General features: G+C 41.8%; 1 protein-coding gene across 4 annotated transcripts in view; it reads right to left on the reverse strand.

Moving 5' to 3' along the window:
* The window catches only part of URI1 (URI1 prefoldin like chaperone), a 125,936-nt gene extending 100,276 nt beyond the window's left edge, over window positions 1-25,660 (reverse strand). Inside the window, exons 1-2 of one of the 4 annotated variants that reach the window (XM_058708179.1) lie at window positions 25,550-25,660; window positions 8,310-8,466 (exon numbers count right to left, since the gene is read on the reverse strand). In XM_058708179.1, coding sequence (XP_058564162.1) covers window positions 8,310-8,330 — 21 coding nt within the window. In that variant the 5' untranslated portion in view covers window positions 8,331-8,466; window positions 25,550-25,660. Of the gene's footprint in view, window positions 1-7,745; window positions 8,203-8,309; window positions 8,467-25,549 lie in introns of those variants that run through there. The other 3 variants (XM_058708180.1, XM_058708178.1, XM_058708177.1) reach the window with 3 other exon arrangements.
* Window positions 25,661-27,198: the final 1,538 nt, after the last annotated feature.

The following is a 27,198-nucleotide window of genomic DNA, read 5'->3' on the forward strand; positions in this document are numbered from 1 at the left end:
CTGAGCATGAAGCTTGCTTAAGATTCTCTCTCTCTCTCTCTCTCTCTCTCTCCCTCTGCCCTTCTCTCGCATTCTCTCTCTCTTTAGCTAAAATTAAAAGAAAAAAAAATGTAGTAAAATTGTTATTCACTATCCCTTACTCTTACTTCTATATATCATTTGTGAAAATTACTTCAAGAAATAAAAAGTTAAAAGGATCTGTTGGACCTGGGACATGCAAAAGATGATGACTATTTTTCCTGGCATACTAAAGGTTAATGTATTTCCTTAGCACTGTCCACTGAAAAGCCTTGATGAAATAATATCCCAGTATGATGAGTACTACTGGGGCCCTGATCTTGATTGGTTTCTAAGCATTTCCCATTAAAAAGAAATAAGGTTCTTTGAAGAAATAGTCAATTTCAGGACTAAGGCAAGAAAACTACAAGGTAAGCCTGGAATACCTTGTGCCCAAAAGCAGGGTAATGAATGACCAAGGAATTATGGAACATGCCAAAGGGATGCAGGAACTGGCTGAAAGGGGCTTCCACTGGACAAACTGGGACAATTTAAGCATCAGAAGGAATAATGACAAATTATCACAAACATTTAAAAAAAACCACACAAAAGTTTATAGTAATGCTAAAAGGGGGGAAGGGCTCTCTTCTTTACAGAAAAATGCCAGCTATATAGTTAGAAAATCACCAATCTGCTAACATTAATATAGTAACTGATTCAGGCAAGGATCATCCATGGTAAAGGGCTGTGAGGGAACAGGATATTTAGTCTTCAAGCATTACTACCATTAAAGCACTTATTTCTTACACAGGGAACAGGTAGTTTTATAGTAGAAAGATCTAGTAGATGCCACCTTAAGTAATCAGCAACACCTACAATGGGATAAAGTAACATCACGTGTCTCCTGCTGTGATGCAGTGAGAAGTTATCATCTATGTAGTATCCAACCAAAAATGCTTAATGTTGTGTTTTCATGATTATATTCATTGCACATCTCCAAATTGTGGGCCATTCTATGAGAAAACTGTCATCAACTCTTCAAAAACACCAATTTCATAAAGACAAAAGCAAGGAGATTGCTGTAGAAGGAAACTAAGATAAAAACAGCCAAATGCAATCTTTGATTGAATCTTGGATGGAAAAAGAGTTATAAAAAACATTTTTAGAAAAACTAAGGAAATGTGAGTATGTTAAATAACATTGTATGTCAACGTTCATTTCTTGGGTGTGAAAATAAGATACTATATTTATGTAGGAAAATGACCCTGTTCTGAAAGAATATGTGCTTAAGTACTAGGGGCGTGATGATGTCTGCAATTTATTTTCAAATGGTTTAACAAGAAAAAAAAAAGGCACAGAAAGAAAAATCAAATGGTACAAAATATTACTAATGACTCTATTCTCTCAACCTTCCTGTTGTTTTTACAATTTTTCAAAATAAACAGTCGTAGCTTAAAAAAGAAAAAACTGCCATCGGGCAGACTAATTCACCAATCTGGATACGAAGGAAAGAATGATACAAGCTAAAAGATTTTTAAATCCATACTAAAAACATTAGACGAGAAGACAAAACCAATCAGTTATGGTCAAACATAGACTCTGCACATTCTCTGCCCTTTCCCCACCAGTGTTTTGGAACTATTCTTGTCTTGTACTCCAATCTGGACAGGTCTAATATAATGAAAAAAAAGTTTCCCCTCCTGAAATACTGTTTCATAATGTTTATTAATAACTATCAAAAGACTAAAATCAAAGTTGTCTTTTGGCTCAGGTCACAATAGGGCTATGCACTGGCAATGTGGAGCCCGTTTGGGATTCTCTCCTCCACTCCCTCTGCCTCTCCCCCACAAACTCTCTCAAAATAAATAAAGAGCTTTGAAAAAAAATAAAATAAAAATATAGGATTGTTAAAACCGAGAATTTCTGGGGCACCTGGGTGGCTCAGTTGGTTAAGCATCTGACTTTGATTTCAGCTCAGGTCATGATCTCATGGTTCGTGAGATCGAGCCCCACTTGGGGCTCTATGCTGACAGCACAGAGCCTACTTGGGATTCTCTCACCCTGTCTCTGCCCCTCCCCTGCTGGAGCGTGCAAGCGCTCTCTCTCAAAAAATAAATAAATAAACATTTTTTTAACATTGAGAATTTCTAGCACTGGGTGTTGTATGTAAGCGATGAACCACGGGAATCTACCCCCAAACCAAGAGCACGCTGTACACACTGTATGTGAGCCAATTTGACAATAAATTGTATTAAAATAAATAAATAAAGTTGAGAATTTCTTCTCTTCATCAAAGGACACCAGTATAAAGTATTAGTCAAGCACAGACTAGATAAGAAATTTACAAAACTTTCCTAAAAAGCACTCATATCAAAAGTACATAAAGAACCGCTATGAATCAATTAAAATATGGCACACATCCCAACTGAAAATGGACAAGAGATAGCAGGTATTTTACCAAAAATAAACAAACAGAAAAGCATGTAGCCAAAAAATATTTGAAAAAGTGATCAACGGTTAGCAAATATGAATGGCTAGCAAATATGAAAAAGACAAACAGTACCAAGTGGTGATGAGGATGTGCAACAGCTGGAACTTTCACCTGCTGCTGACAAGGAATGTAAATTGGTATCACCACTTTAGAAAACAAGTATTATAAGTAGAACTGAAGACCAATACCCCACTAGAAAGTTCAGGGCAAAAACTGTACAAACAACCGAAATCGTTGACCTGAAAAATTAAGAGAGTCCATGAAGATTCTAATATCAAATTTGTAACATCTTTCACAACGCCTAGCACACAAAGAATTTATTTTATATTATATATAATACAACCCCACAATCCCATTATCGCACCCTTTCTTCACCCATGAGAAACGGATGCTTATAATTTAAGATCAGTACGATTCTCAAAATGCATTCCAATGGCTTCTCATCTCACAAAAATAAAAACCAAAATCCTTACAACTCACCTGGACTCATTCTGAGCTGACTGTCCCTGACTAGAAACTCCTCTCCAAAATACCCTCCCTTACCAAAACTTTCTTCTTCTATCCAGCCTTACCTATCACAAACCATCTGACATTTTAAATGGGCCTCTTCCATGCCTAGAATGTAATCTCCATGAAAGCAAGGACATTATTTTTGTTTCTTACTGTGTCCTCAGCAGAAGATGGCATATAGTAGGTACTTGTCTGCCATGTGGAGGATATATGCCTGGCATGTAGAAGTGCTCAGTATTTGTTGAAAAAATATATGCTTGGATTCTGGGCGTGGAGAGAACAGCTATTGTATGAGGTACATGACTGACAGTTTCTTAAACTATATGCAGTTGTTTATCATAAGAAATATGAAAACCCTCCATTAAGTTAAATTAGTTGTTCCACTTTATGAAGAATTTGAGATATTTAGTGTTAATGCATTTAATAACCCAGGTTTTATATCAGGAAAGAATAAATTATTCCAAACTCCAATTGACAATTATATGAGCCACTCAGCAGTAATTATAGCAAAATAATAAATATTATTCTCATCAATTTTCCAAAGTTACTATTATCCAGCAAATAAACCTATGAAAATAATACTATATACCACTTTTTTCACATTACAATAAAATCTCAGGAATTATGCTAATAAAAGATAATAAGATCTGGAAATATAAAATGCAGATATTGTGGAAATATCACCTTAGCAAAGAAACCAAAATTTCAACATAATGCAATTCTAAGACAGAACCAGATTTAAGAAGATCTGAGTATGAGGAAAGTTCCCTACAAAAACAGCCCACTACAGTCCTGAATCAGAACTTTTATGGCATAGGTCAGTCTAGAGAAGCTCCTAAGTAGCTCACATTTTTCCACCAAATATTTTACTAACATTGGTTAAAAAAAAAAAAAAAGAAAGAAAGAAAGAAAAGAAAAAGAAGAAGAAAAAAAAAAGATGAGCGAAGTTCTTTCTTGTCCCTGTAATCTTTTGACAGAGAATTAAGACTAAAACCTCCAAGGAAAAATGAAAAAAGGAAATCAACTGGGAATAGATGTTGAATAAATTATATCTATCAACTCTGAAATAACCAAGAAATAACCATATGAACCGGTGTTCAAACAAGCCAAGAGTTACTTTTCAGGCCCAGAAAAGTATTCAGCAGTTAAAGATACAACATCCTAGTTTTCATTGCAATTAAAGTAAGTTTTATCAACAGCCTTTATTCAAAGCGCTAAAATCTCAACCAATTTCATTCACTTTTAGCTAAAATAAGAAATGAAATTGTTTTTAAAACATTTAATGGTGTTTTCCTATATAAACTGTGAATACTTACATATAAACATAACTATAACCACACTATTCATACTGCTCTATAATCTTTAATGCCTGCATAAAAGCTCATCATACGTATCATGATTTATTTAATCAATCCCCTAATGTTGGATTTTTAGTTTTTTCATTATTATAAACAAAGCTGCAGGGGACCTTTCTGTATGCATCTTTTTTGGCTAAATCAAAGTTTTAACAGGTTTTAACTTTAAAAAAATGTTTTTGGGGGGCCTGGCCGGCTCAGTCAGCTAAGCGTCCAACTTCGGCTCAGGTCATGATCTCAGTTTGTGGGTTCCAACCCTTCATCAGGCTCTGTGCCAACAGTTCGGAGCCTGGATCATGCTTTGGATTCTGTGTCTCCCTCTCTTTGCACCCCCCCACCCCCGAGCCCTGCTTGCACTCTGTTTCTCTCTCCCAAAAATAAATAAAAAGATTTTTTTTTAATTTTTAAATGTTTTTGAAAGTGTTTCAGCATTGATGCTATAAATGAAAACGATGTTCAAATATTTGATCCTGTCCATTTATTACAGATGTTGTCATTTACTGGGGCTCATTTACGCATCCCCCACCTTTGTTTTTTTTCCTTAGTCACTAATTTTGTCGTTGTTACTCAGTGTTCCAAAGTATAAATGAGGGGAAAACAGAGAGAGAGTTACACTTCTCAGCTGAATTTAAAAATAACTTGGGGGCAGCTGAGTGGCTCAATCAGTTAAAAATGACCAACTTCTGCTCAGGTCATGATCTCAGGGTTCATGGGTTCAAAGCCCCACATTGGGCTCTGTGCTGACAGCTCAGTCTGGAGCCTGCTTCGGATTCTGTGAGTCCGTCACTCTCTGCCCCTTCCCCACTGGTGCTCGCTCGCTCTCTCAAAAATTAACATTAAAAAAATTTTTTTAATTAAAAAAAAAAAAAACCTGACGAGCAACATTTAAGCCATATTACCTAACAGTCTTCTCAACCAAGGCTCCCAGTGAAAATAAGGCCCTAAACCTAAAGTATCCTTGTATGTAATGAATTAATTTCTCTCCTCTGCATCTAGAGCCTACTAGCTAGGTACCAAAAAAAAAAAAAAAAAAAATCAAGTCATTTTCTTCAGGTGTTAATTCTCTGTCACACTGGGAAAACCACTGCAAAAACCCAAGTCCTAAAGCACATTTAACTAGATTTATATTAAAAAAAAAAAAAAAAAAAGTACTAAGTGCCACACAAATATAAAGCTACAATGACATTCTTCCCTTTTTCATTCCAAGAATGTCAAAACACTTCTATTTTACTGAGTTAACTGGGTTGGTCTTAAAGCCTAAATAAAGTCCCTCACAAAATAACTGAATATTTACTATATACAGTTTTCCTATACTAAACTATAATTGAAGTATAGCTATCTAACTAGGATATTTTGTGGCATTATGGGCTTACTGTTCACTGAAGCAAGTCCTGTAAAATACTGTGTAGTCTATTTACAGAAGGGCTTTATCAACTGGGAATTTTACACACGCATTACACACATGCACATGCTTACTTTAACTGCCAAAACATTAACATAATACAGAAAAGTAATTTGGTAACACAGTCAATGTCTACTGAAAATAGTTATTTAGATTCCTACAGGCCTGTAACTGAAAAGACAGTTTTCAAATATAACTAGATACTATACCAGAAAGCTGTTCAGAGCACCCCAAAATGTATCCTTTGTATTTCAGCCACACTAACATTAGAATAAAACTAAGGATCTCTCTTTTACAATGACAAATGGAAGGAAACATATCAAGTGAGCATTATGCATGTGTTATACTATGAAAGAGACAAGAGTAATTTCTCTATAGACCAGACTAAAGGCAATGGGAACACCATCTTCTGAGGGTCTGTTTCAAATTTCCTAAAAAAACAAAAAATGGAAATAATTTTGCCAAAAATGAACAAATTAATTTCAAGAAGGGCTGTCTTTTCTTCTTTTTCTCTTCAAAAAGGAAAAATTATGATCTATTAACGTCTTATAATTTAAATAACACAATACTTGTTGGATTAAAAAAAAAAAAAAAAAAAGCCAAGTTTAAAACCCAGCAGTTGTACATGACATTAGAAGAAAATGGCCCTATGGGGCGCCTGGGTGGCTCAGTCAGTTGAGCGTCCGACTTCAGCCCAGGTCATGATCTCACGGTCTGTGAGTTGGGCTCTGTGCCTTGTTGGGTGTTGGGCTCCCTGGTGGGCTCTGTGCTGACAGCTCAGAGCCTGGAGCCTGCTTCAGATTCTGTGTCTCCCTCTCTCTCTGCCCCTCCCCCAATCGTGCTCTGTCTCTCTCTCTCTCTCAAAAATAAATAAAAATGTTAAAAAAAAAACACACACACACAAAAAAAGAAGAAAATGGCCCTCAGAAAAGGAAATTCAATGTATAAAATAATTTAGAACCAGAACAAAGTAGGAAAGATCCCCACAGTTCATCCTAACAGGTGGTTTCCAAGCAAACCAGGATTTTTTTTAGGTTCTGTGAAAAGCCCCTCATCTAGATGAACTGAGTATATTTGTATACCTATGCAAGTAGTTACTTTTATACAGGAATGTTCAACAGAAAAAGTTAGGGATTCCCATTGTTTACAGTTTTGAAACAACTTCCTAACCCTTTTAGCCATGATACTCTCAAGAAGACATAAGACATTTTAAGTAAATATTGCTTTTCAAAGTAAGAATTTCAAACTTTCTGGAGACACTGACAACCTGAAATGCTACAAAATCCAAAGGAAAAAATACTGAAATTAAACAACACCGTATTTCTTAAATCGGGCATACTTCTTCATATACAATCCCACTAGGAAATGCAAAATTTTCTTCCCTACACTGGCAGATTAAAACTTATTATACGATTAAAGTTAAAATTTAAAAAAATTGCGTTCCACTTTGACCAACACTAAACCAAGTTGTTTATCACTGCGTGCAACCTGATAAAGAGCAACAATGTGTATATATTTTAGCAATGATTTTTAAGAAGATAATAAGGTGAGCCCTCCATTGACCGCGTACCCCAAACCAAAAAATTCCCACGCACTGCTGTCTGTATTAGGTCTAAAAACTCACTTTGATACGCAACTTAAAGGGATAGTCACCTCCCTCTTTCCCATCCCTTCCCTCCCCTTGAAGGTCAAAGGGCTCCAGACAAAAGACAACAAAAGCACGTGACAAAAGTTTCTCCCAACACTTTCTCTCGCCAAGCCTGGAGGCTGTGCTCCTCCCCGGTACCGGGTCAGGATCGAGCTGGGCCCGGGACCAGAGGGCTGCGGCCCACAGCGGGAAGGAGGGGGCCGCCGGGGCGAGCGGGGAAAGCGGACCCCGAGGAGGGCCCCAGCCCCAGATTGGGGGGGCCGGGCGCCGAGGATGTGCCAGGGAGCGGGCGCCTCCCGAGACCACCGCCGGAAGCGCGGGGCCCGGAGCGCGGCCTGTTACCTTTTCCTGCTCCTCTCGGAGCCGCGCCACCTCCGGGGCGCGCAGCGGCGCCGCGGCCGAGGACGAGGCCGAGGCCGAGGCGTGGGACCCGGGGTCGCCCGGGGCCTCCATGGTGGAGGCGCCGGGACCTCAGCGGGGCGAACGAGTCCTAAACAAATGTTTATGGAGGCGGCGTGGCCGGCGGCTGCCCAGCACCCGCGTGCTCGCCCTCATGCACTGCGTGCCCCTCGCTGAGGAGGCCGCGCCTGTCTTCTCCGCTGCCGCGGCGGCCGCTGCTCGCGTCCCGGCTGCCCGCGGCCGCATTTCACACGCGCATGCCGCCCGCCGCCGCCGCCGCCGCGGGCTCGAAGCAGCAGGCGGGCCGGTGAGAGCCGGAGGCGCCTGTCCGGTGGCCGGGCCGAGACAGGCGTCCTGTGGCGGCCGCGCCTCCTCCGCGCCTCCCCCGTAGGCTCCGCCCCTCGCTCCGCCCCGCGCGGCACGCCGGGAAGCGCGCGCGGAGCCCCCCCGGCCCCGCCCCCTAGTGGGTCACGTGGTGCAGCAGTGACGCGGCTGAGGCGGGCTTACCCCGCGAGGTTTGCGCTGCATTGTAGCCTCTGGAAGCTTTCATTCTATCCGGGATCCACGCTGAGTGAGTGCTCCTGGAGGTGAGCCTTGTGTCCCCTTCGTCTTCCAGTCGTTTAGCGCTGCATCTGGCGGTGGAAGCTTAATTCAAGAACCAAAGCTGCTGTGTAAGAACATAATTTAATTTTAGCAAGTTCAACTCTTTCCTGTGCCTGTTTAATGAATTAAAATATGCAATTATGTTTTGCGTGTGTATTAATTACTGTGCTTATATTAATATAGTGCTATGTTTGGACTACTTAAGAGATTTTTTCAAGGATAACTTAGCCCAAACTTTTTCTCTTATTTCAGAACTATGCTCTGTTTCTCCTACAGCCTCTGGACACAGTAGGCACCCAATTAATGCTTCCTAGCCGGAACTGGCCATGCCCTAAGCACCACCTCTGCTCCAGTTCTTAACAGTAGCGATGGATCCTGTTTGTTTAGCGTTGTACAGATGGGAGTAGGCTGAGGGGTATCTGCCGTTTACACCTTTGTATGCCTTCTTGCAGTTTCTCTTCCCTTTCTCTTGGCCAGCTCTCCAGTCCAGATACATACACCCTTTTTCCATTTGCTTCAAAGAAAGACGCAAGGAAAACTTGGGCAAATGGTATATGTTAATTCCTCTTTTCCTCACTGCATATTCAACGTCAACACCTCTGAAAGAGGCAGAATTGGAATGTTTCTCATACCACCTCCTCTATCTCCACCATCATCTCTCTATCCTCACCTACCTCAGTAGCTTCTTCTCTGGCCTCCCTGCTTCCACTCTTGCCCCTGTAATGGACTTTGTCAGCTGCCCTTTGTCTATCTCCCCTCCTTCACATGGTCTACCCTAGCCCACATAGTTCCTGTGCCTTTGGGAAGCTGACCCACCCCAGCTCCAGTCTAAAGGCATGATGCATTTTCCCTGTAAATAGTTGATTCCAGAAAAGGCATGTGTTACTTCACAAACAGATTTCCTGAAGGCTTCTGAAAAAGTTCTCCCTCATTCTTTGGAAGTGTTTCCATAAAAAAAAAAAAAAAAAAATCTATCCATCCCTTGGTGGGGAAGTACAGGGCATATGGCCCTGTGTATTTCAGCTCTAGTAAAACCACCCGGACACCTCTTAGCCTCACGGTGAAGTTGAGTCTGTGGTCAGCAGAGCCAAGAGACAGAACTTGAGTTCTTGACTATATCCCAGCACTGGATTCAGGGCTGAATCAGCCAGCTCTGAAGTCTACACTACCTCTGCACTTCTGGTTAAAGAGGCCAGTAAATTTTCTGACGGATTAAGGCAGTTTGCATCATATTTTATGTCACCAGCAGCCAAAGATTCTGATTCATATACCCCCAATCTATTTTCAGCTCAGCAGCCTGAAGGAGCTTTTAAAAATAACCAGATCATATCACTCTCCCTGCTTGAGCCCTCCATGAATTCTCACTGCAACTAGAATAAAATCCAGATGTCCTACTAGAATTCTGTATTATATCTGACCCACCTTTCTAACTGCCTTGCAAGCCCCCTTGCCACTCATACCAACCATAATGGTTTCGCTCTTCTCCTGCCTTGGGGTCTTGGCACTGGCTGATCTTGCTGCCTGCAATACTTCTGCTGGATTGTTGCATGGTCTACTCCTTTGCATCACTCAGGCCTCGATTCAAATAAAAAAGCTTCCCTGATATCCTGTCTGTAGAAGACCCTCCCCTCTCCTCCAAGCATCCTCCAGCACCTCACTTTTTAAATTTTCTTCATAGCACTTATCCCTTTTTAGGATTACCAATTTTATCTGCTTCTATACTAGTTACCATCTCTTCACAGTAGAACACCAGCTCCATGAAAACAGGGACTTGGTTGACATTCCATGAACATTTGCTGCTTCCTCCACTCAGTCCTAAGAGCTCTCAGAAGTAACAGCAGAAGAACTTGAACTGTAAAACCCAGACAGACCCAAGCTATGGTCCCAACTCTGCCACTTGCCTGCTGACAAGTCTTAGGCAAGACCCTTAACCTGCTGAGTTTCATTCTCCTGTACAACAAGTCTTAGAGCTATACCTGCCTCAGGGTTGGCTTGAAGAATGATGGTGATCACAAGTATAAAAGCTGACAGTGAAAACTTCCTCTATCCATCTAAAATCCTTCAAATTATAATCACTCATCCAGGTGAACATCAGCCACCCCAAAACACCTTCAATAAAACAAAGTTAAATTTCAGCAAAAATTATTGACCCCCTTCCATGTTTAGGCCCTCCCTTGTGCATGAGAAGCAGGAGGTGATCAAGGCAGGGACCAGAACTGTCTGTGGATCTTGGAGTCAACGGAGGGCCAAAGACCTTAGATGAGGTTCTTTTAATTCTATAGGAGGTTCATCCTTAACCCCAAGGTCAAAAAATCATCCCTTCCATGAAGTTCCCCTGGTACTTCATCTGCTTATCCTTAGGGTTGTCACTGATCACTCGAATCCTTGTTGTATATGGTTTTTCTGTACACTTCAGCCTCCCCTCCAAAGAAAGGGATGAAATCATCTTTAAGTCTGAAAAATACATAGCACCAAGCATGGCAGTTGCTACAGTTGTTGCCATCTCTCAGATGCCAGTAATAGAAACTCAAAGTGAGTTATGGAAAAAACCAAAAATTTAAAAGGAGGGATTCAGAAGGGCATGAGGCAAAATGGTGGAGTGAAGGCCCTAGGGATCAGTCCCTTCATCAAAACAACTGTCAGAGCAGTCACTGGGTGGCTCGGTCGGTTGAGTGTCCAACTCGTGGTTTCACCTCAGTCTTGATCTCATGGTTCGTGAGTTCAAGCCCCAAGAGGGGCTCAGCGATGGCGCTGACATCGCAGGGCCTCCTTAGGATCCTCTCTCTTCCTCTCTTTATGCTCCTCCCCTTCTCTCTCTCCCTCTCTCTTTCTCTCAAAATAAATAAATAACCCTAAAAACCAAACAAACAAAAACAACTGTCAGTTGGAAACGGAACACTCACAGAGTCAACAATATTGAAACCCTGGAACTTGAACTTTAAAAAACCAGGAGAGTGCATGATAAAGGAAAAGGTCACCAACTGTTGGTAGGGGTGGGGAGGGGTGAGAACCAGCTGCCATGCCCCATTCCTCAGCCCGCACCCCACCATGCAGCTGTGGGATTAGCGGCCACCATTCCTGGAGTGGTTGGCTGATGCCAGTGTGAGCAGTAAGGTCCTTGTCCTCCAGAACATTTCGGTCAGTCTACCAGCTCCCTGAGAGACAGGTGGAGACTGGCCTTCTAGAACTGTAGCAATTTCCCCTGACAGCATCTATTGGAAGATTTAAAGGGACAGACTTTTTTTTTTTTTTTTTTTAAGAAAATCTTCAAGTCACTGGCTGGCTGTAGAGATAACAGAATAAAAACTTCAATGACCACACGTTCCAAGGAATACACTTTGAAAAATAGTTTGGAAAAATCACTAAAGAGATGACAGCAAACTTCAACAAGCAAAAATCAGCAATCCCTGAGGAGCAGGAAAATCGGATTTCCAGAGTTCACATACTAATACTCAAAATGTCCAGTCCTCAACAAACAATACAAAACATACCAAAAAACAAGTATGTAAAGCCAATTCGCAGAAAAAAAAAAATAATAATTAGAAACCATCCCTAAGGAACCCCAAACATTGGAAATATTAGTCAAAGACATTAAATCAACTATCTTAAATATGCTTAATAAGCTGAAGGAAATCATAGACAAAGAACTAAAGGAAACCACACAAAAAAAATTATGAACAAATAGGGAATGGCAAAAAAGAGATCAAAATTATGAAAAGGAACAAAATAGAAACCCTAGAGCTGAAAAATACAATAAATAAAAAATAAAATAATAAATTCACTACAGGAGCCAAAAGGCTTTGAGCTGGCAGAAGAAATATCAAAAAACTTTGAATATAAGGCACTCAAAATTAGTCAGGTAAAGAAAGAAAAAAAAAAGGAGATATGAACCGACCCTATGAGCCTGGGGGACACCACTGAGAATACCAACAGTATGCACAAGAGGAGTTCCAGGAGGAGACAGAAAGGGACAAAAAATTTTTGAAAAAATAATGGCTGAAAACTTCCTAAATTTGATGAAAGATTTGAATACATACATCCAAGAGGCCTAAGGAACTTCAAGCAAGATAAACTCAAAGAGATGTGTAGAACTGAGACACATTATGGGGCGCCTGGGTGGCTCAGTCTGTTAAGCGGCCAACTTCGGCTCAGGTCATGATCTCGCAGTCGTGAGTTCGAGCCCCGCGTCGGGCTCTGTGCTGACAGCTCAGAGCCTGGAGCCTGTTTCAGATTCTGTGTCTCCCTCTCTCTGACCCTCCCCCATTCATGCTCTGTCTCTCTCTGTCTCAAAAATAAATAAACATTAAAAAAAAAATTAAAAAAAAAAGAACTGAGACACATTATAATCCAATTGTCAAAACACACAAAAAAAGACAATCTTAGAAGCAACAAGTGACAAGTAACTTGTCACATACAAGGAATACTCAGCAAGATTAACAGCTGATTTCTAATCAGAAATCACGTAGGCCATGGCACATGGGTGGCTCAGTTGGTTGGGATCAGGTCATGATCCCAGACTCATGGGACTGAGCTCTGCATCAGGCTCTACACTGAGCATGGAGCTTGCTTAAGATTGTCTCTCTCTCCCTCCATCCCTCTCCCTGCTCATAGTCTCGCTCTTTACTAAAACAAAAAAATAAAAACAAAAAAAGCACCTCCTGTTTTAAAAAAGAAAAAAGAAATCATGGAGGCCAAAGGGCATATTCAGTTCCGAAAGGAAAAAACAACCTCTCAATGAAGAATTCTTTCTTAGATGAACTATCAAGAATGAAGGAGAAATTAAAACATTTCCAGATAAATAAAAACTGAAGGAGTTCATTACTAGTAGACTTGCTTCACAAGAATTGCTAAAGTGAATCTATTGGACTGAAATGAGAGAACACCAGACAAGAACTCAAAGTCATATGAGAAATAGAGAACACTGATAAAAGTAGTGACTAAGAAAAAAAATGTTTTTGATAAAAATTTAAAAAAGTAGTGACTACGCAGGTAAATATAAAAACCAGTATTACCGCAGGTTTGGTTTGTAATTCCTCTATTTTCAACTACAATTTAAAAGGCAAATGTATAAAACAGTAATTATAAATCTATGCTAAGGGACACACGATGTATAGGAATGTGATCTGGGACAATAACAATATAAAGGGAGAAGGACAAAACTGTATAGGAGCACAGTGTTTGTATACTATTGAAACTAAATTGGTGTTATTCAAACTAGGATGTTATAAGTTCAAAATGTTAATTATATTTCACAAGGGAACTACTACTACAATAACTGAAATATATACATACAAGGAAAAAAGGGAATCAAAGCAATACACTATAAAATAATCTAATAATAAAAAATGTAGGAATTGAACAAAAAAAAGCACACACACAAAAATGGCAGAACTAAGTCCTTCTTTACCAACAATTTCTTTAAATGTAAATGGATTAAACAGTACAATTAAAACAAAGATTGGTAGAATGGATTTTTTTAAATGATTGATCTACATGCTATTTACAAGAAATTCACTTTAGATTGAAAGACACAAAAGAATTGAAAGTAAAAGAATGGTGATACGGGCTGAACTGTCACCCCTTCAAATTCGCACATAGAGGTCCTAACCCCTAGTACCTCAGAATGTGACTATGTCTGCAGACAGGGCTTTGAAAGGTGAATATGTTAAAATGAATACATTAAAAGGGCCATCTGAGTGGGCCCTAATCCAATCTGGCTGGTGTCCTTATAAGAAGGGGATATTTAGAAGAGAGCTTGGTGGCTCAGTCGTTTAAGCATCTGACTTTAGCTCAAATCATGACCTTCTGGTTGGTGAGTTACAGACAGGTGTCAGCTCTGCGCTGACAGTGTGGAACCTGCTTCAGATTCTCTGTCTCTCTCTCTCTCTCTCTTTCTGCCTCTCCCCTCCCTCTCAAAACTAAACATTAAAAAAATAGCAGGGAATATGTAGAGACACAAGGGACACGTGCACACACAGGGATGACCATGTGAAGGGGCAGCAAGAGGGCAGCCATTTGCTAGCCCAAGAGAGGGGCCTCAGTGTTAACCAACCTAGTCACACCTTGATCTTGGACTTATATCCTCCAGAACTATGAAAAAATAGATGTCTGCTGTTTAAGTCACCAAGCCTATGGTATTTTGTTATGGTGGCCCTAGCAAACTAATATATCAATAACCTAACTGTATACACCGAGGAACTAGAAAGAAAAGCAAGCAACCCAAAGCTAGCATAAGGAAGAAATAACAAAGATTACATGAGGGAGAAACAGAGAATAAAAAACAACAGAGGAAATTAATGAAACCAAAATTTATTCTCAGATAAATATCGATGAAATTGACAAACCTTTACTAGATTAAGAAAAAGAGAGACTCAAATTTTCAAAACCAGAAATTAAAATAGGATATTACTAGCTATTTTACAGAAATACTATGAACAATTATATGCAACAAATTGGATAAGTCTACATGAAATGGGAAAATTCCTAGAAAAATACAAACAAAACTAACTCAAGGAAAAATAGAAAATTATAAAAAGGCTATTAACAAGTAAGAAGAATGAATCATTAATCCTACCAACAAAGAAAAATACAGAACAAATGGTTTCAAAGGTGAATTCTACAAAACATTTAAAAAATAGTCATCAATTCTGCTTAAACTTTTCCAAAACATTGAAGAAGGAATGCATTCTATGAGGTCACTAAGACACTGGTGGAAAGAAAACTATAAGGGTGCCTGGGTGGTTCAGTGGGTTAAGTGTTCTACTCTTGGTTTCAGTTCAGGTCATGATCTGGGGATAGAGCCCCATCATCTGTGGGATAGAGCCCCATGTCAGGCTCTCCTGGGATTCTCTCTTTCCTCTCTCTCTGCACCCCCTCGTCACTCTCTCTCTCTCTCAAAATAAATAAATATTGGGGGAAAAAAGGAAAACAATAGGCTAAAGTCCTTATGAATATAAATGCAAAAATCCTCAACAAAATATGAACACACAAGTTCAACAGCATATTATAAAGATTATATACCATGACTATGCAGAATTTATCCCAGGAATACAAAGTTGTTTCACCATATGAAAATCAACCGATGTAATATACCACATTAATAGAACAAAGGAAAACAAAACACATGATAATCCAAATTGATGCAGAAATAGCACTTGATAAAACCCAACACCTTTTCATGACTAAAAAAACCAATAAACTAGTAATAGAAAGAAACCTCAGCATTATAAAGGCCATATATGAAAAACGCATAGGTAACATACTCAAGGGTAAAAGCCAAAGTTTTTCCTCTAAGATCAGGAACAAGAAAGAGATGTTTGCTTTTACCACTTCTATTTAACATAGTATTGGAAGTTCTAGCCAAAGCAATTAAGCAAGATAAAGAAATAAAAGGAAGCCAAATTGGAAGAGAACAAAAAAATTATTTCTTTCAGTAGATGATATGATTTTATATATAGAAAACCATAAAGAATCTACACACAAAAAATAGCTTAGAGCAACAAAGTCAACAAAGTCACTGGATACAAAATCAACACACGAACATCAGTTACATTTCTATACACTAGCAATGAACAATCTGAAAGGGAAATTTTTAAAAATCTCACTTGTACTAGCATAAAAAATATTTAGTAATGAATTAAACTAAGGAGGCATAAAAAATTGTGCACTAAAAACTACAAGACATTCTTGCAATAAATTAAAGAAAACACAAATAAATGGAAAGATATTTACGTTCATGGGTTGGAAGACTTAATAATGCTAAGAGGAGAACTGTTATGGATGGAATGTTTCCCCAAAATTCATATATTGAAGCTATAACCTTCAATATACTATATTTGGAGATAGGTCCTTTGTGGAAGTAATTAAGGTTAAGTGACATAATAAAAATAAGTCCTGTGGGGTGCCTGGGTGGCTCAGTTGGTTAAGCGCCTGACTTTGGCTCAGGTCATGATCTCATGGTTTGTGGGTTTGAGCCCCATGTTGGGCTCTGTGCTGACAGCTCAGAGCCAGAAGCCTGCTTTGAATTCTGTGTCTCCCTCTCTTCCCCTCCCCTGCTTGCACTCTGTCTCTCTCTCTCAAAAATAAATAAACATTAAAAAATTTAAAAAACAAAAATAATAAGGCCTGATCCAATAGGATCAGTGTCCTTATAAGAAGAGACACCAGAAAACTCATTCTCTCCACACACACACTAAGGAAAGGCCAAGTGAGGACACAGTGAAAAGCTGTCATCCATAAGTTAGGAAAAAATCTTTTAGCAGAAACTGAACTTGCTTGATCATTACCTTGATCATGGACTTCTAACTTCCCAAACTATGAGAAAATAAATTCCTATTGCTTAAACCACCCATTTTGTGGTATTTTGTGATAGCAGCCCAAGCAGATTAATAAACAGTGCTCCTAAAAGCAGTCTATAGATTTGAAGCAATCCCTATCAAATCCCAGTGTCATATTTTGCAGAAGTACAAAAACCCATCCTAAAATTTATGTGGAATTACAAGGGACCCTCAATAGTTGAAACAATCTTGAGGAAGATCAAAGTTGGAAAAGTCTCACACTTCCTGATTTCAAAACTTACTTCAAATCTATGTTAATCAAAACACTGTTACTAGCGTAAGGATAAACACATTGACTAATGGAATTGAATGAATAGCCCCAAAATGAACCCTCCCATATATGGTGAATTGATTTTTGACAAGAGTTCCAAGATCATTCAATAGGTAAAGAACAGTCACATCAACAAATAGTACTAAGGACACTGGATATCCACATGCAATGCGATGACATTGATCCCTTACCTTATACCATATACAAAAATTAACTCAAAATGAATCAGACCTAAACAAAAGACCTAAAACTTTAAAACTCTTAGAAGAAGTCATAAGGGAAAATCTTCATGATTTTGGAATTGGCAATTTCTTAAATATGACACTAAAAGCACAGGCAGCAAAAGAAAAATATAAGTATATTTGACTTCATTAAAACTTATTAAAAACTTTTATGCATCAAATGACACTTTCAAGAGAATGGAAATATAACACAAGGAAGAAATATTTACAAATCATGTATCTTATGAGGGTTTAATATGAAGAATATCTAACTCTATATTTATCTATCTCTATTTCTATATTTATATATATTTATTATATATATTTATATTTATATATAGATACATAGAAAGATATATCTCCTACAACTCGACCACAACAACAAAAAAGAAAACAATTCAAAAATGAGGAAAGGACTTGAAAAGACAATTCTCGAAAAAAGATGTACAAATGTCCAATAGACACGTGAAAAGTTGCTCAATGACCCTAACCATTAGGGAATGCAAGTCTAAACCACAATGAGATACTGTTTCATGGCCTCTAGGACAAATATGAAGAAGAAGGAGGACGACGTGGATGAGGAGAGGGAAGGAGGGAGGGAAAGAAGAAAGGAAGGAAAGAGGAAAAAACAAGTGTTGGCAAGCATGTAGAGAAATTGGAACACTCTTTCATTGCTGGTGGGAATGTAAAATGCTATAGCTGCCGTGGGAAAGTTTGGCAATTTCTCAAAAAGATCGTATGAACAAATAGTTTCACTCCTCGACATATACCCCAAAGAACCAAAAACAAATAAACAAATACATCTGTGTTCGTAGCAGCATTACTCACAGCAGCCAAAAAGTGAAAAAAATCCAAGTTTCCCTCAACAGATAAGTGGATAAACAAAATGTGGTGTGTATATATATTTTGTGCGTATATATATGCATATGAACGTTACTCAGTCATCATAAAGAGGAATTAAGTTCTGATCCATGCTACAACATTGATGAGTCTTGAAAGCATAAAGTAATATAAAATTAATATGAAATTATGAAAACCCAAGTGAAATAAACCAGATGCAAAGGTAAAAATATTGTATTATTCCACTTATATGAAGTACCTAAAGCAGGTCGATTGATGGAGACATAAATTAGATTAGAAGTCACCAAGACCTGGTTGGGGGATGGGAGAGGGGGGCCATTGCCTAATGGTTACAGAATTTTTCTGTTGGGAGTAATAAAAGTTCTAGAACGAGTGGTGACACAACATTGGTTAAATGTTACACAACATTGCGGTACCCAATGCCACTGAATTGTATAGAGATGGCTAAAATAATATATTTTATGTTATATTTTCCCCCTGAAAGAAAAAAAAAAACAACAACGGGCTTTGTTTCCTCATGTAACTGAAAAGTTCAGTTACAGAAAGTTAGTTTCAGATAAGGCTACACCCAGGAGCATCACGGATATGTCTTTCTCCTCTTCTTTGTGCTTTCTTCTGCATCAGCTTTCCTCTGAAGTTTCCTTACACGTGGAGGCTCCCAACATTCCTAACCATCATTGTACTTATTGAGCAATCTCAGGGGGAGGAAGGTACCTCTTTCCTCCTAAATTGGCTGGCTTAATTGCCCACGCCTAGAGCCCAAGAGGAAGGAATGGACCAACTCCATTCTTTTTTTTTTTTCCAACGTTTTTTATTTATTTTTGGGACAGAGAGAGACAGAGCATGAACGGGAGAGGGGCAGAGAGAGAGGGAGACACAGAGTCGGAAACAGGCTCCAGGCTCCGAGCCATCAGCCCAGAGCCGGACGCGGGGCTCGAACTCACGGACCGCAAGATCGTGACCTGGCTGAAGTCGGACGCTTAACCGACTGCGCCACCCAGGCGCCCCCCAACTCCATTCTAAACATAACGAGTATGGGTAGGAGAAGGTGTCTCCCCAGAGAACATCTGAAAACATAGGAGAGGAAGCTATACAGGCAAAGCCTCAAATGCCCACTGCAAGCTCCAGCCCTTCAACAAGAGCTGCTGGCCCCCAGGAGCCTGGATATTCCTCACCTTTTCAGAAAAAAAATTTTTTAACCTACTTTTTCCCTGATGTAGAAGTTAGCCGACCCTCAAGTGATAATACCAGAAGAAGAAAGATGAGAGTCCTAAATGACCCATTTAGTGGATGATCAAATGCCTATGTCAATTAGAATTTATTAAGGTGCAAATCTGTTGCAAACTGCCTTCATTTAAAAGACAGTTTATTGGCTCTCAACTCTGAAAAGTTCAGGAGTGGTTCAGCTTTCAGCTGGGCTTGATTAAGAGTCCTAAACAACAACAACGGAGCTTGCTTTCTCTTCTCAGGGCCCTGCCTTTTACTGCATCTACATCATTCTCAGGTGTCTGGGAGCTCCAGACTCCCAACTTCTAGGGTCAAGCGGGGACCTCTGCCTGCTCTGAGTAAGAAAGAGAAACATCAGTCTCCCAGTTTTCCCAGCAAAAGCCTCAGGGTATCTCATTCTCTCTGAACTAGGTCACATGCCCTGTCCTGAACCAATCATGGGGCTGAAAAACAGCAAAAGCTGGACTGACGCCCAGCCCCACATGCCCCCAAAACTCAGGCACCGGTACCAAAAGAGGAGGGAGGGATGCTGGGTGACCAAAAATCAAGCAAATGTCTGTGACACCTTGTGTACTCACAGGAGTTTGGTAAAGATGGTTAGTTGGGTCATTTAGTTGGCAAATTGGGACTTTAGGCTTGATGGCTGTGCACCCCCCTTCCACTGCCTACCTCAGGCCCTGAGGTTTCTCTGAGCCTTTCTGACTCAGAAGGGTACCAGTATGAGGGGAGAGAGAAGCCACGATGGGACTGGGGAGATTTGTGGTCCTATTTAATTCTATCATTTTACCAGCAAAGGACAGGGTGGGGTGAGCCTGTTGGTCAAGGTCTCTGCCTTAACCATAGCCAGAGCCCCTTCTCCAAGAATCTGCTTCTTTCATACCTGCTGAGTGACGCCCACCCCTGTGTTAGACCTGGTTTTCTGAGAAGCAGATGCCCGAACAAGACCAACATGTACAAAATTTATAAGAGAAACACCTGTGAGGGAAAATGGGGAGGGGGGCCATAAGTTGTAAGAACTTTGGCCCATAGTGTAGGTCTCAAGGCCAAGTGAAGGAAGAAAGGAAATTTGGGGAAAAGCATCTAAGATTGCAATGCAGTTCTAAGGAAAGTTCAACAAGGCTGGTTTGAGGAGCCTTCATGCTGAAGATGGCCATCAAAGGAGTCCTCTGCCTCCCAGGAACAGGCCTGACTTAGTATACCCACCATGCCCAGTGATAAGATGGGAAGCATGGCCTTTGCAGTGGCTTTCAAGCATATCAGCTGGGCCTTGGTCATTAAATTCCTCTGGTCAAAGACCTGGCTGCCACACTCCACTGCCCAGTTTCTGTGGGGTAGATGTCTCAACTGACTGTACTGCTTGGCTTTCTCTGTCAGACTGGAATCCTGAAGCCTGAGACCAGAGATTATACACTTAGAGATCTGCAGGGGACAGACCCTCTTACATAATTGAGCAAAGGGGGCTGGAGGGGCTGGCATACTAGAGATCCAGTTCACCCAAGGGACCTACTGCTACTTAGCTCCAGCCGACTCATGGGATTCAGGCCCAGGAGAAGCCAGATTTCTGGACTTCTTTGTGAAATCACCCAATGTGAAAATATCAGCAACTAATTCAACTTTAAGAAATAAAACAAAACTGTGTGCTAGCCAAAAACACAGCTCTCAGTTGTTTGTGAGAGGCCCATGTTGAGGGTAAGCTAGAGTGCTGGGGCCAGAGGTGCTGAGACAGGCCTGCAGAGAGTGGAGAGTGATACAAAGGCACGGAAGGCTTCGAGGATGCTGGGCCATGAGGCTGAAAGCAGGTCCCCCAAGAGGATCAGCTGCTCTTGATTCAGCCCAGTACCACTCTGGGGACAGCAGGTGACCTGCTGGCCTGCAGCAATCTGAGAAGACCCTGGTTCCTTTCAACCTTCTTACGTGCATTTAAGTAGGTCTCTCATAGCGAAAAACACTCACATACCTGAATTCAAAGCTATGCTATTATATATTGTGCTGTATATTGTGTATGGTAGTATATTGTGCTGTAAAGCTACAGGAATCCCAACAATGTGATAATAGCAAAGAGATAGACACACATCAATGGGGCAAATAGAGAGCCCGGAAATAGTCAAGTACAAATATAAGCAACTGAGTTTTTACAAAGGTGCAAAGGCAGTTCAGTGGAGAAAGAATAGTTTCTCTAATAAATGATGCCAGAACAATTAGATGTTTATTTGCAAAAAAAAAAAAAAAAAAAAAAAGCTCTATTCATACCTCATATTTTGCACAAAATTAACTCATAATAGATCACAGACTTAAATGCAAAATACAAACCTATAAAACTTCTAGAAGGAAACATAAGAAAAAAAATCCGTGTGACCTTGATTTTGGCAATGAAAAAATTGGTGGATTGTACTTTATCAAAGTTAAAAACATTTGCAAAATATACTGCTAAGAGGTTGAGAAAAAAACAAACTACAGACTGGGAGAAAATATTTGCAAACAATATGTCTGAAAAAGGACTTGTATCTAGAGTATATAAAGAATTCTTAAAACTCAACAATAAGAAAACAGCCCAATTTAAAAATGGGCAAAAGATCTGGACATTTCACCAAAGATATACAGATGGCAAATAAGCATATAAAAAGATGCTCAACATAATTTGTCAATGGGGAAATGCAAATTAAAATAACAACGAGACACTACTACATACCTGTTAGAATGGCTACCATCCAAACAAGAGACAACACCAACTGCTGGCTAAGCTATGGAGCAAAGGAACTCTCTCTTATTGCTGGTGAGAATGTAAAATGGTGCAGCCTCTCTGGAAGACAGTTTGGTACTTTTGCACAAAATTAAACATAGACTTACCATACAACCCAGCAATCATATTCCCAGACATCCCCCAGCAGATCTAAAAATCTACGTTGACATAAAAACCTGCATGCAAATGTTGATACATTCGCCAATATGCGTGGGTTTGGTTAGACAATATCATGCAAATCAAGGACAGCCTGTTTTGGGTTTATTACTTCCTGTTTTGGGGCCTCACTTTCCTCTAACAAGGGAAGTGACCTGAGGATTCCTGAGGTGTATCCTACCCTGCTGTTGAGGGACTCAGGAATCTACAGATGTCCCCAGGTGAAGCCAAATATCACCTTGACCCAGCTTCACGCTTCCGGTTGCCAGATTTCACAAATAAAAGTATAGAACACTCAGTAAAATTTGAATTTCAGATAACAATACATAATTTTCTAGTGTGGCCATGTACCATTTGGAACACACGTGTACTAAAAACAAATTCACTGTTTACCTGAAATTCAACTCTAACTGGGCCTCCTGTACTTTATCTGGCAATCCTATTAACACACCCAGCCTTGGGAGCCTCCCTGCTGCATAAGAGGATTCACTTTCATGTGCCCAAAGAGGGAAATGGGAGTTGGGGGGTGTGGGGGGGACAAGAACCAAAAGGACAAAAGGAAGCTGGGTGAGGGGGAGGGGGTGAAATGGGAAGCCATCTCCTGAAGCTAACCCTTGCTCAAGCCTTAGGTTTGGTCTACAGTAATGGTTCTCAACCTTGGCTGAACACTGGGAGCCCCAAAGAATATTAATGCTTGGATCTGGCCTGGGCGTTGGGAATTTTTTAAGCTCCCCTGCTGATTCTGCCCGACGATCAAGGGAGCCATTTTCTTGCTGCCAACAAACCACCCAAACGTAGTGGCATAAGGCACAGTTCTGGAGGGAGGCAGGGTCAGCTGGGCAGCTCTCAGGACGTCAGCGGAGTGGGCAGCTGGAATGCCTGCCTGGGGCCCCGGCTTCCTTACAGCATGGTGGCCAGCTTCGGAAGGGGAGCCAGGTGGGAGTTTTACTGCCTTATCTCGTCCGGCTCCAGAAGTCACTGAGCATCACTTCAGCCTCATCCGCTTCATCACTAACAAGTCACTGAGGCCAGCGCACACGCTAGAGATGGGCAATTAGACTCCATCTCTTGATGGGACAAATGTCAAAGAACTTGTGGTCGCTTGTTATATCCCCCAAATGTACCATTTGAAAAAGCAGTCTCTGGGATCATTCCCTATTCTACACTCTCCCAGGCCCAGCTGCCATCACTGCTCACTTAGCAAAGTCTGGTGGCCTTTTCAGGGTCATCTCCCTACCTCCCATTTCCTACCCCATCTACCCCACCCTTGCAACTGGAGTCTCAAGCTCACAACCCTCACAACCGTTCATGGCAACCCATACTCGGCAGGCCTGGGAGGCCCCACACACGCCAGCCTTTGTGTCTCTTGTCCTCTCCACCTCCTCAAGCTCTGAGGCAGAGCCAGTCTTACCCGCCAGCCCATGCTCTCCCCAGCCATGCATTGCTCACCTCCCAAATCACAGGCATGCATCCCCTTTGCCAGGAACAGCCCCACCCTCACCGTTTGCTCCCTCCCTCAGGACATTTTTCAGACCCTCTTCTAGGAAATCTTCTCTGAGCACCCAAGGGTGGGTTAAACACAGCACCCTAGATTTCCCTTAACTACATGCAGATCCTTTCACAAATTTTCTCTTAACCTGATACTGAAGTGCAACGTTCCTGCGGAAAAATGCATAAATCCTATGCATAGCTTGATGAATTTTCATGAAGTCAGCATACCTGCGTAACCAGTTCCCAGATCAAGAAAATAGAACATTTCTAGAACCACAGAGGGTGAATTTCCTGCATCCCACTTTGGGAACCGGAGGGCCTGACCCTCCCACCTCCACCCCTGGGACATCCAGGGATTGGCCTTTGACCAGCTCTGCTAAGCACACTTTGTCCTAGGCACTGAGATTGTGTGAGCCAGGCTGGGGCCCTGTCTTCAGAGTCACGGCCACACCTGCCTGCCCTTAGTCTCCTGTCCTCCCACAGACCTCCCCTTCCTCTTGCTTGGAGAGACAGAAAGCACCCATAGTTCTTGCAGCTATAAGCCCCCGTCCTTGAAGGAAGAAATGTTTTGGTTAATAATTTTTCATGTGTGTAAGTCCTGTCTTTGCTTTCCACTTGGATTGTAAATTCCTGTGGACAAGGAGGATTTCTTCCCTTTCTCATGAATCCAGCACTTGGCACATAGCAGGGACTCGAGCAAGGCTGGGCATGGTTTAATGGCAAGAGGGGGCTCTCTGGAACCAGAGGACCCTGGGGCAAGTCTCAGGCCCTGCACTCGCAGTGGGACTTGGGTGGTCCTGTGGCATCTTTAGTTTGAGCTCTGCATCTATGAAGTGGCCTGAGGCTTATACTGATCACCAGCCCTGCAGTCCTCAAGGCCTCTGTGAGACTCGGATGGGTTAAGGGTATAAAAGTCCTGAAGAAACACTGGCTTTCCCATACTCCACTCATGGCAGCCACACCGTCCCCATCAGACCAGCTTCTGCCCCCAAAGACCCACAAGCAGATAGGTGACAAGCAGAAGTCAGGGCCAGCTTCATGGAGCATGTGATAGTCCCACAGGCACTCCGAAGGGCCCTCGACCGGACTTATGCTCCATTGTCACCATCTTCAAATTCTTAATTTTTGAACAAGGGGTCCTGCATTTTCATTTTGCAGTGAGTCCCACAAGTTATATAGGCAGCTCTGATGAAAATACCATATGAACTGACATGACACTGGATGGGAGAAGGGAGACCCAGGGGCACATACTGTGTAAGTCCGTTTGGATGAAGTTTAAACATAGGTAACACTCATCTAAAGGGTTAGCAGGGCTGAGTGGGGAGGGAGCGGGATGGGGGACAGTGAACAGAAGGAATGCCACTCCAGCGTGGCTCACACAGACACAAGCCTGGCCAGCAGCCACTGCTGCCTCTGCCCGAGAGAGCAAGCATGGGAGCATCCGGCCGCCCCATCAGTGCCTGTGTCACTAACTCACTGTTCCAGGACAAAGTCCGGTTGTCTCAGGACTGGGAAAAGGAGGCCTTGGCCCCTCTGGTTCCCACAGTGAGAGGGAGGATATTCGCCAGGAGGAAATCAATGTCATTGGGACCAGGGAGTGGACGCTTGGTGGCTATAATATGGCAAAAATGTGCTACAACACACACATTTCTTTACAGAGCCGGTACGTGGAACAATAGCAAGAAGCTCCCAACCTGGCAAGTGACTTTGCCTCTGCTTGTGGAGAAACGAGCAGAGTCATGACAGAACACCCAAACGGCTGCACAAGCGTGGCCAAAATAAAGCGCTCACGTGGAACCCCAGCAGAGGAGAAGCCATAACACAAGTCAGCTTCAACTCACCCAACGCACAGGCTGAACCCCCTCAGGGGCGTGACGTCCTGGGCAGAAACACCATGTTAACATCAGGAGGGTGATTTTCAAGGAGCCCGGCAGAGAGCTGGAGGGTCGCCCAGAAAGAATACCCACCTGTGACACAGAGAGGGCTCTAGAATTTGGCAGACATGAGGATTCCGGTTCTGTGTCCCGGGCAGGGACATGTCACCAGGCCTCCCCCAGCATCCCCAGGACACAACACATCCCTAGGCTCTCGTCCTGCCTCAGCTCCAGTCCCCGCTGACATGACTGTCTGCTGAGAAGTGCGTGGCGAGGGACCACGGTGTTTGTGGAGCAGAGCTAGCCGCCTCTGTTCCTTGGGCTGAGCAAAAAGGACTCCATTTGCCCTCACTGCCCCCTCTTCCCACTGCTAGGCAGGGTTATACTGGCCCAGCTATGGGGCATGTTTGTGAAGATGTGGAAATGCTTGATTCCCTCATGGAAGAGTTTCCTGCTCTGGGTGGAGCACAGCCACTGAACAGAGTGGGAGCTAAGTGCTCCCACATATGCAGTTAGCCCTGCAAAGTTACTTGGCAGAGGACGTGGATATAGAGAATGGTAAAGGATGGAGCCGTGAATGCAGTCTCCCGCCTGAGGGTGAGTGGACCCCGATAGCAGAGACCAGGAAAGAAAGTTTGATCTAAGGTGGGTTGCACAGGCTGGCCCTGGGGCCATGCACTGAGGAGCTGGGAGGAGGGCCATTCTTTGGGGGCATTCCCAGCAGGAAACAGAGACCAGGGAGGCAAGAAGCCACCCAGCTGGCTGGCTGAAAGTGGCCTGAAGCTAGAAAGGAGTAAGCATAGACCCAAACGCCTTCTCCTCGTGCCCGGTTAGGGCTTATGACAGGGAGCCTAGGCTTATAAAGGACAACAGAGCAATTTTTCCAAAAATCCAGAGCAATTTTAGATGTATCTGTCTTTACTTAAAACCATGTTTCCTGAATTTAATTCACATTCCAATGTCATCATTTTTTCTGCCATATCCATTTGCCACCTGTACTAATATTTACTTGATATTTTTATCTAACTCAGCTCATATTTTTAATGTAAAGATTTAATTTAGCAATAATATCCATGAAATCATGAGCTTATGCGCTGGTTATGTATGTTTTTACCCAATCCCACAGTAAAAGCATATAACCTCTCAGATAAAAAATGTATTAAATTGTTGAAGAAAGAAAAGTCATATAGAATATATAGAGTAGGAATCCATTTATAGAAATCAGGAACAGCCCAAACTGAAGTAAGTAGATCCCCATCTGGCTGAGGTAATGTTCAGGAGCCATCCCCAAGAGACACAAGATTCAGGAGAGCGTTCACCAAGATGGGGATTGGAAGAGAGGTGGGGACAAGCCATTGTGTTCTCTCTCAAGCACGATGGTGGCTACACAGTTCTTCATACCCTTCATATCTATTAGAAGTGATGATCTCATGGGGTGCTTGGGTGGCTCAGTCGGTTAAACATCCGACTTCGGCTCAGGTCATGATCTCACGGCTCGTGGGTTCAAGCCCCACGTCGGGCTCTGTGCTGACAGCTCGGAGCCTGGAGCCTGCTTCCGATTCTGTGTCTCGCTCTCTCTCTGCCCCTCCCCTGTTCGTGCTGTCTCTCTCTCTCTG

This window comes from Neofelis nebulosa, chromosome 17, assembly GCF_028018385.1.
Source record: "Neofelis nebulosa isolate mNeoNeb1 chromosome 17, mNeoNeb1.pri, whole genome shotgun sequence".
NCBI lineage: Eukaryota > Metazoa > Chordata > Mammalia > Carnivora > Felidae > Neofelis > Neofelis nebulosa.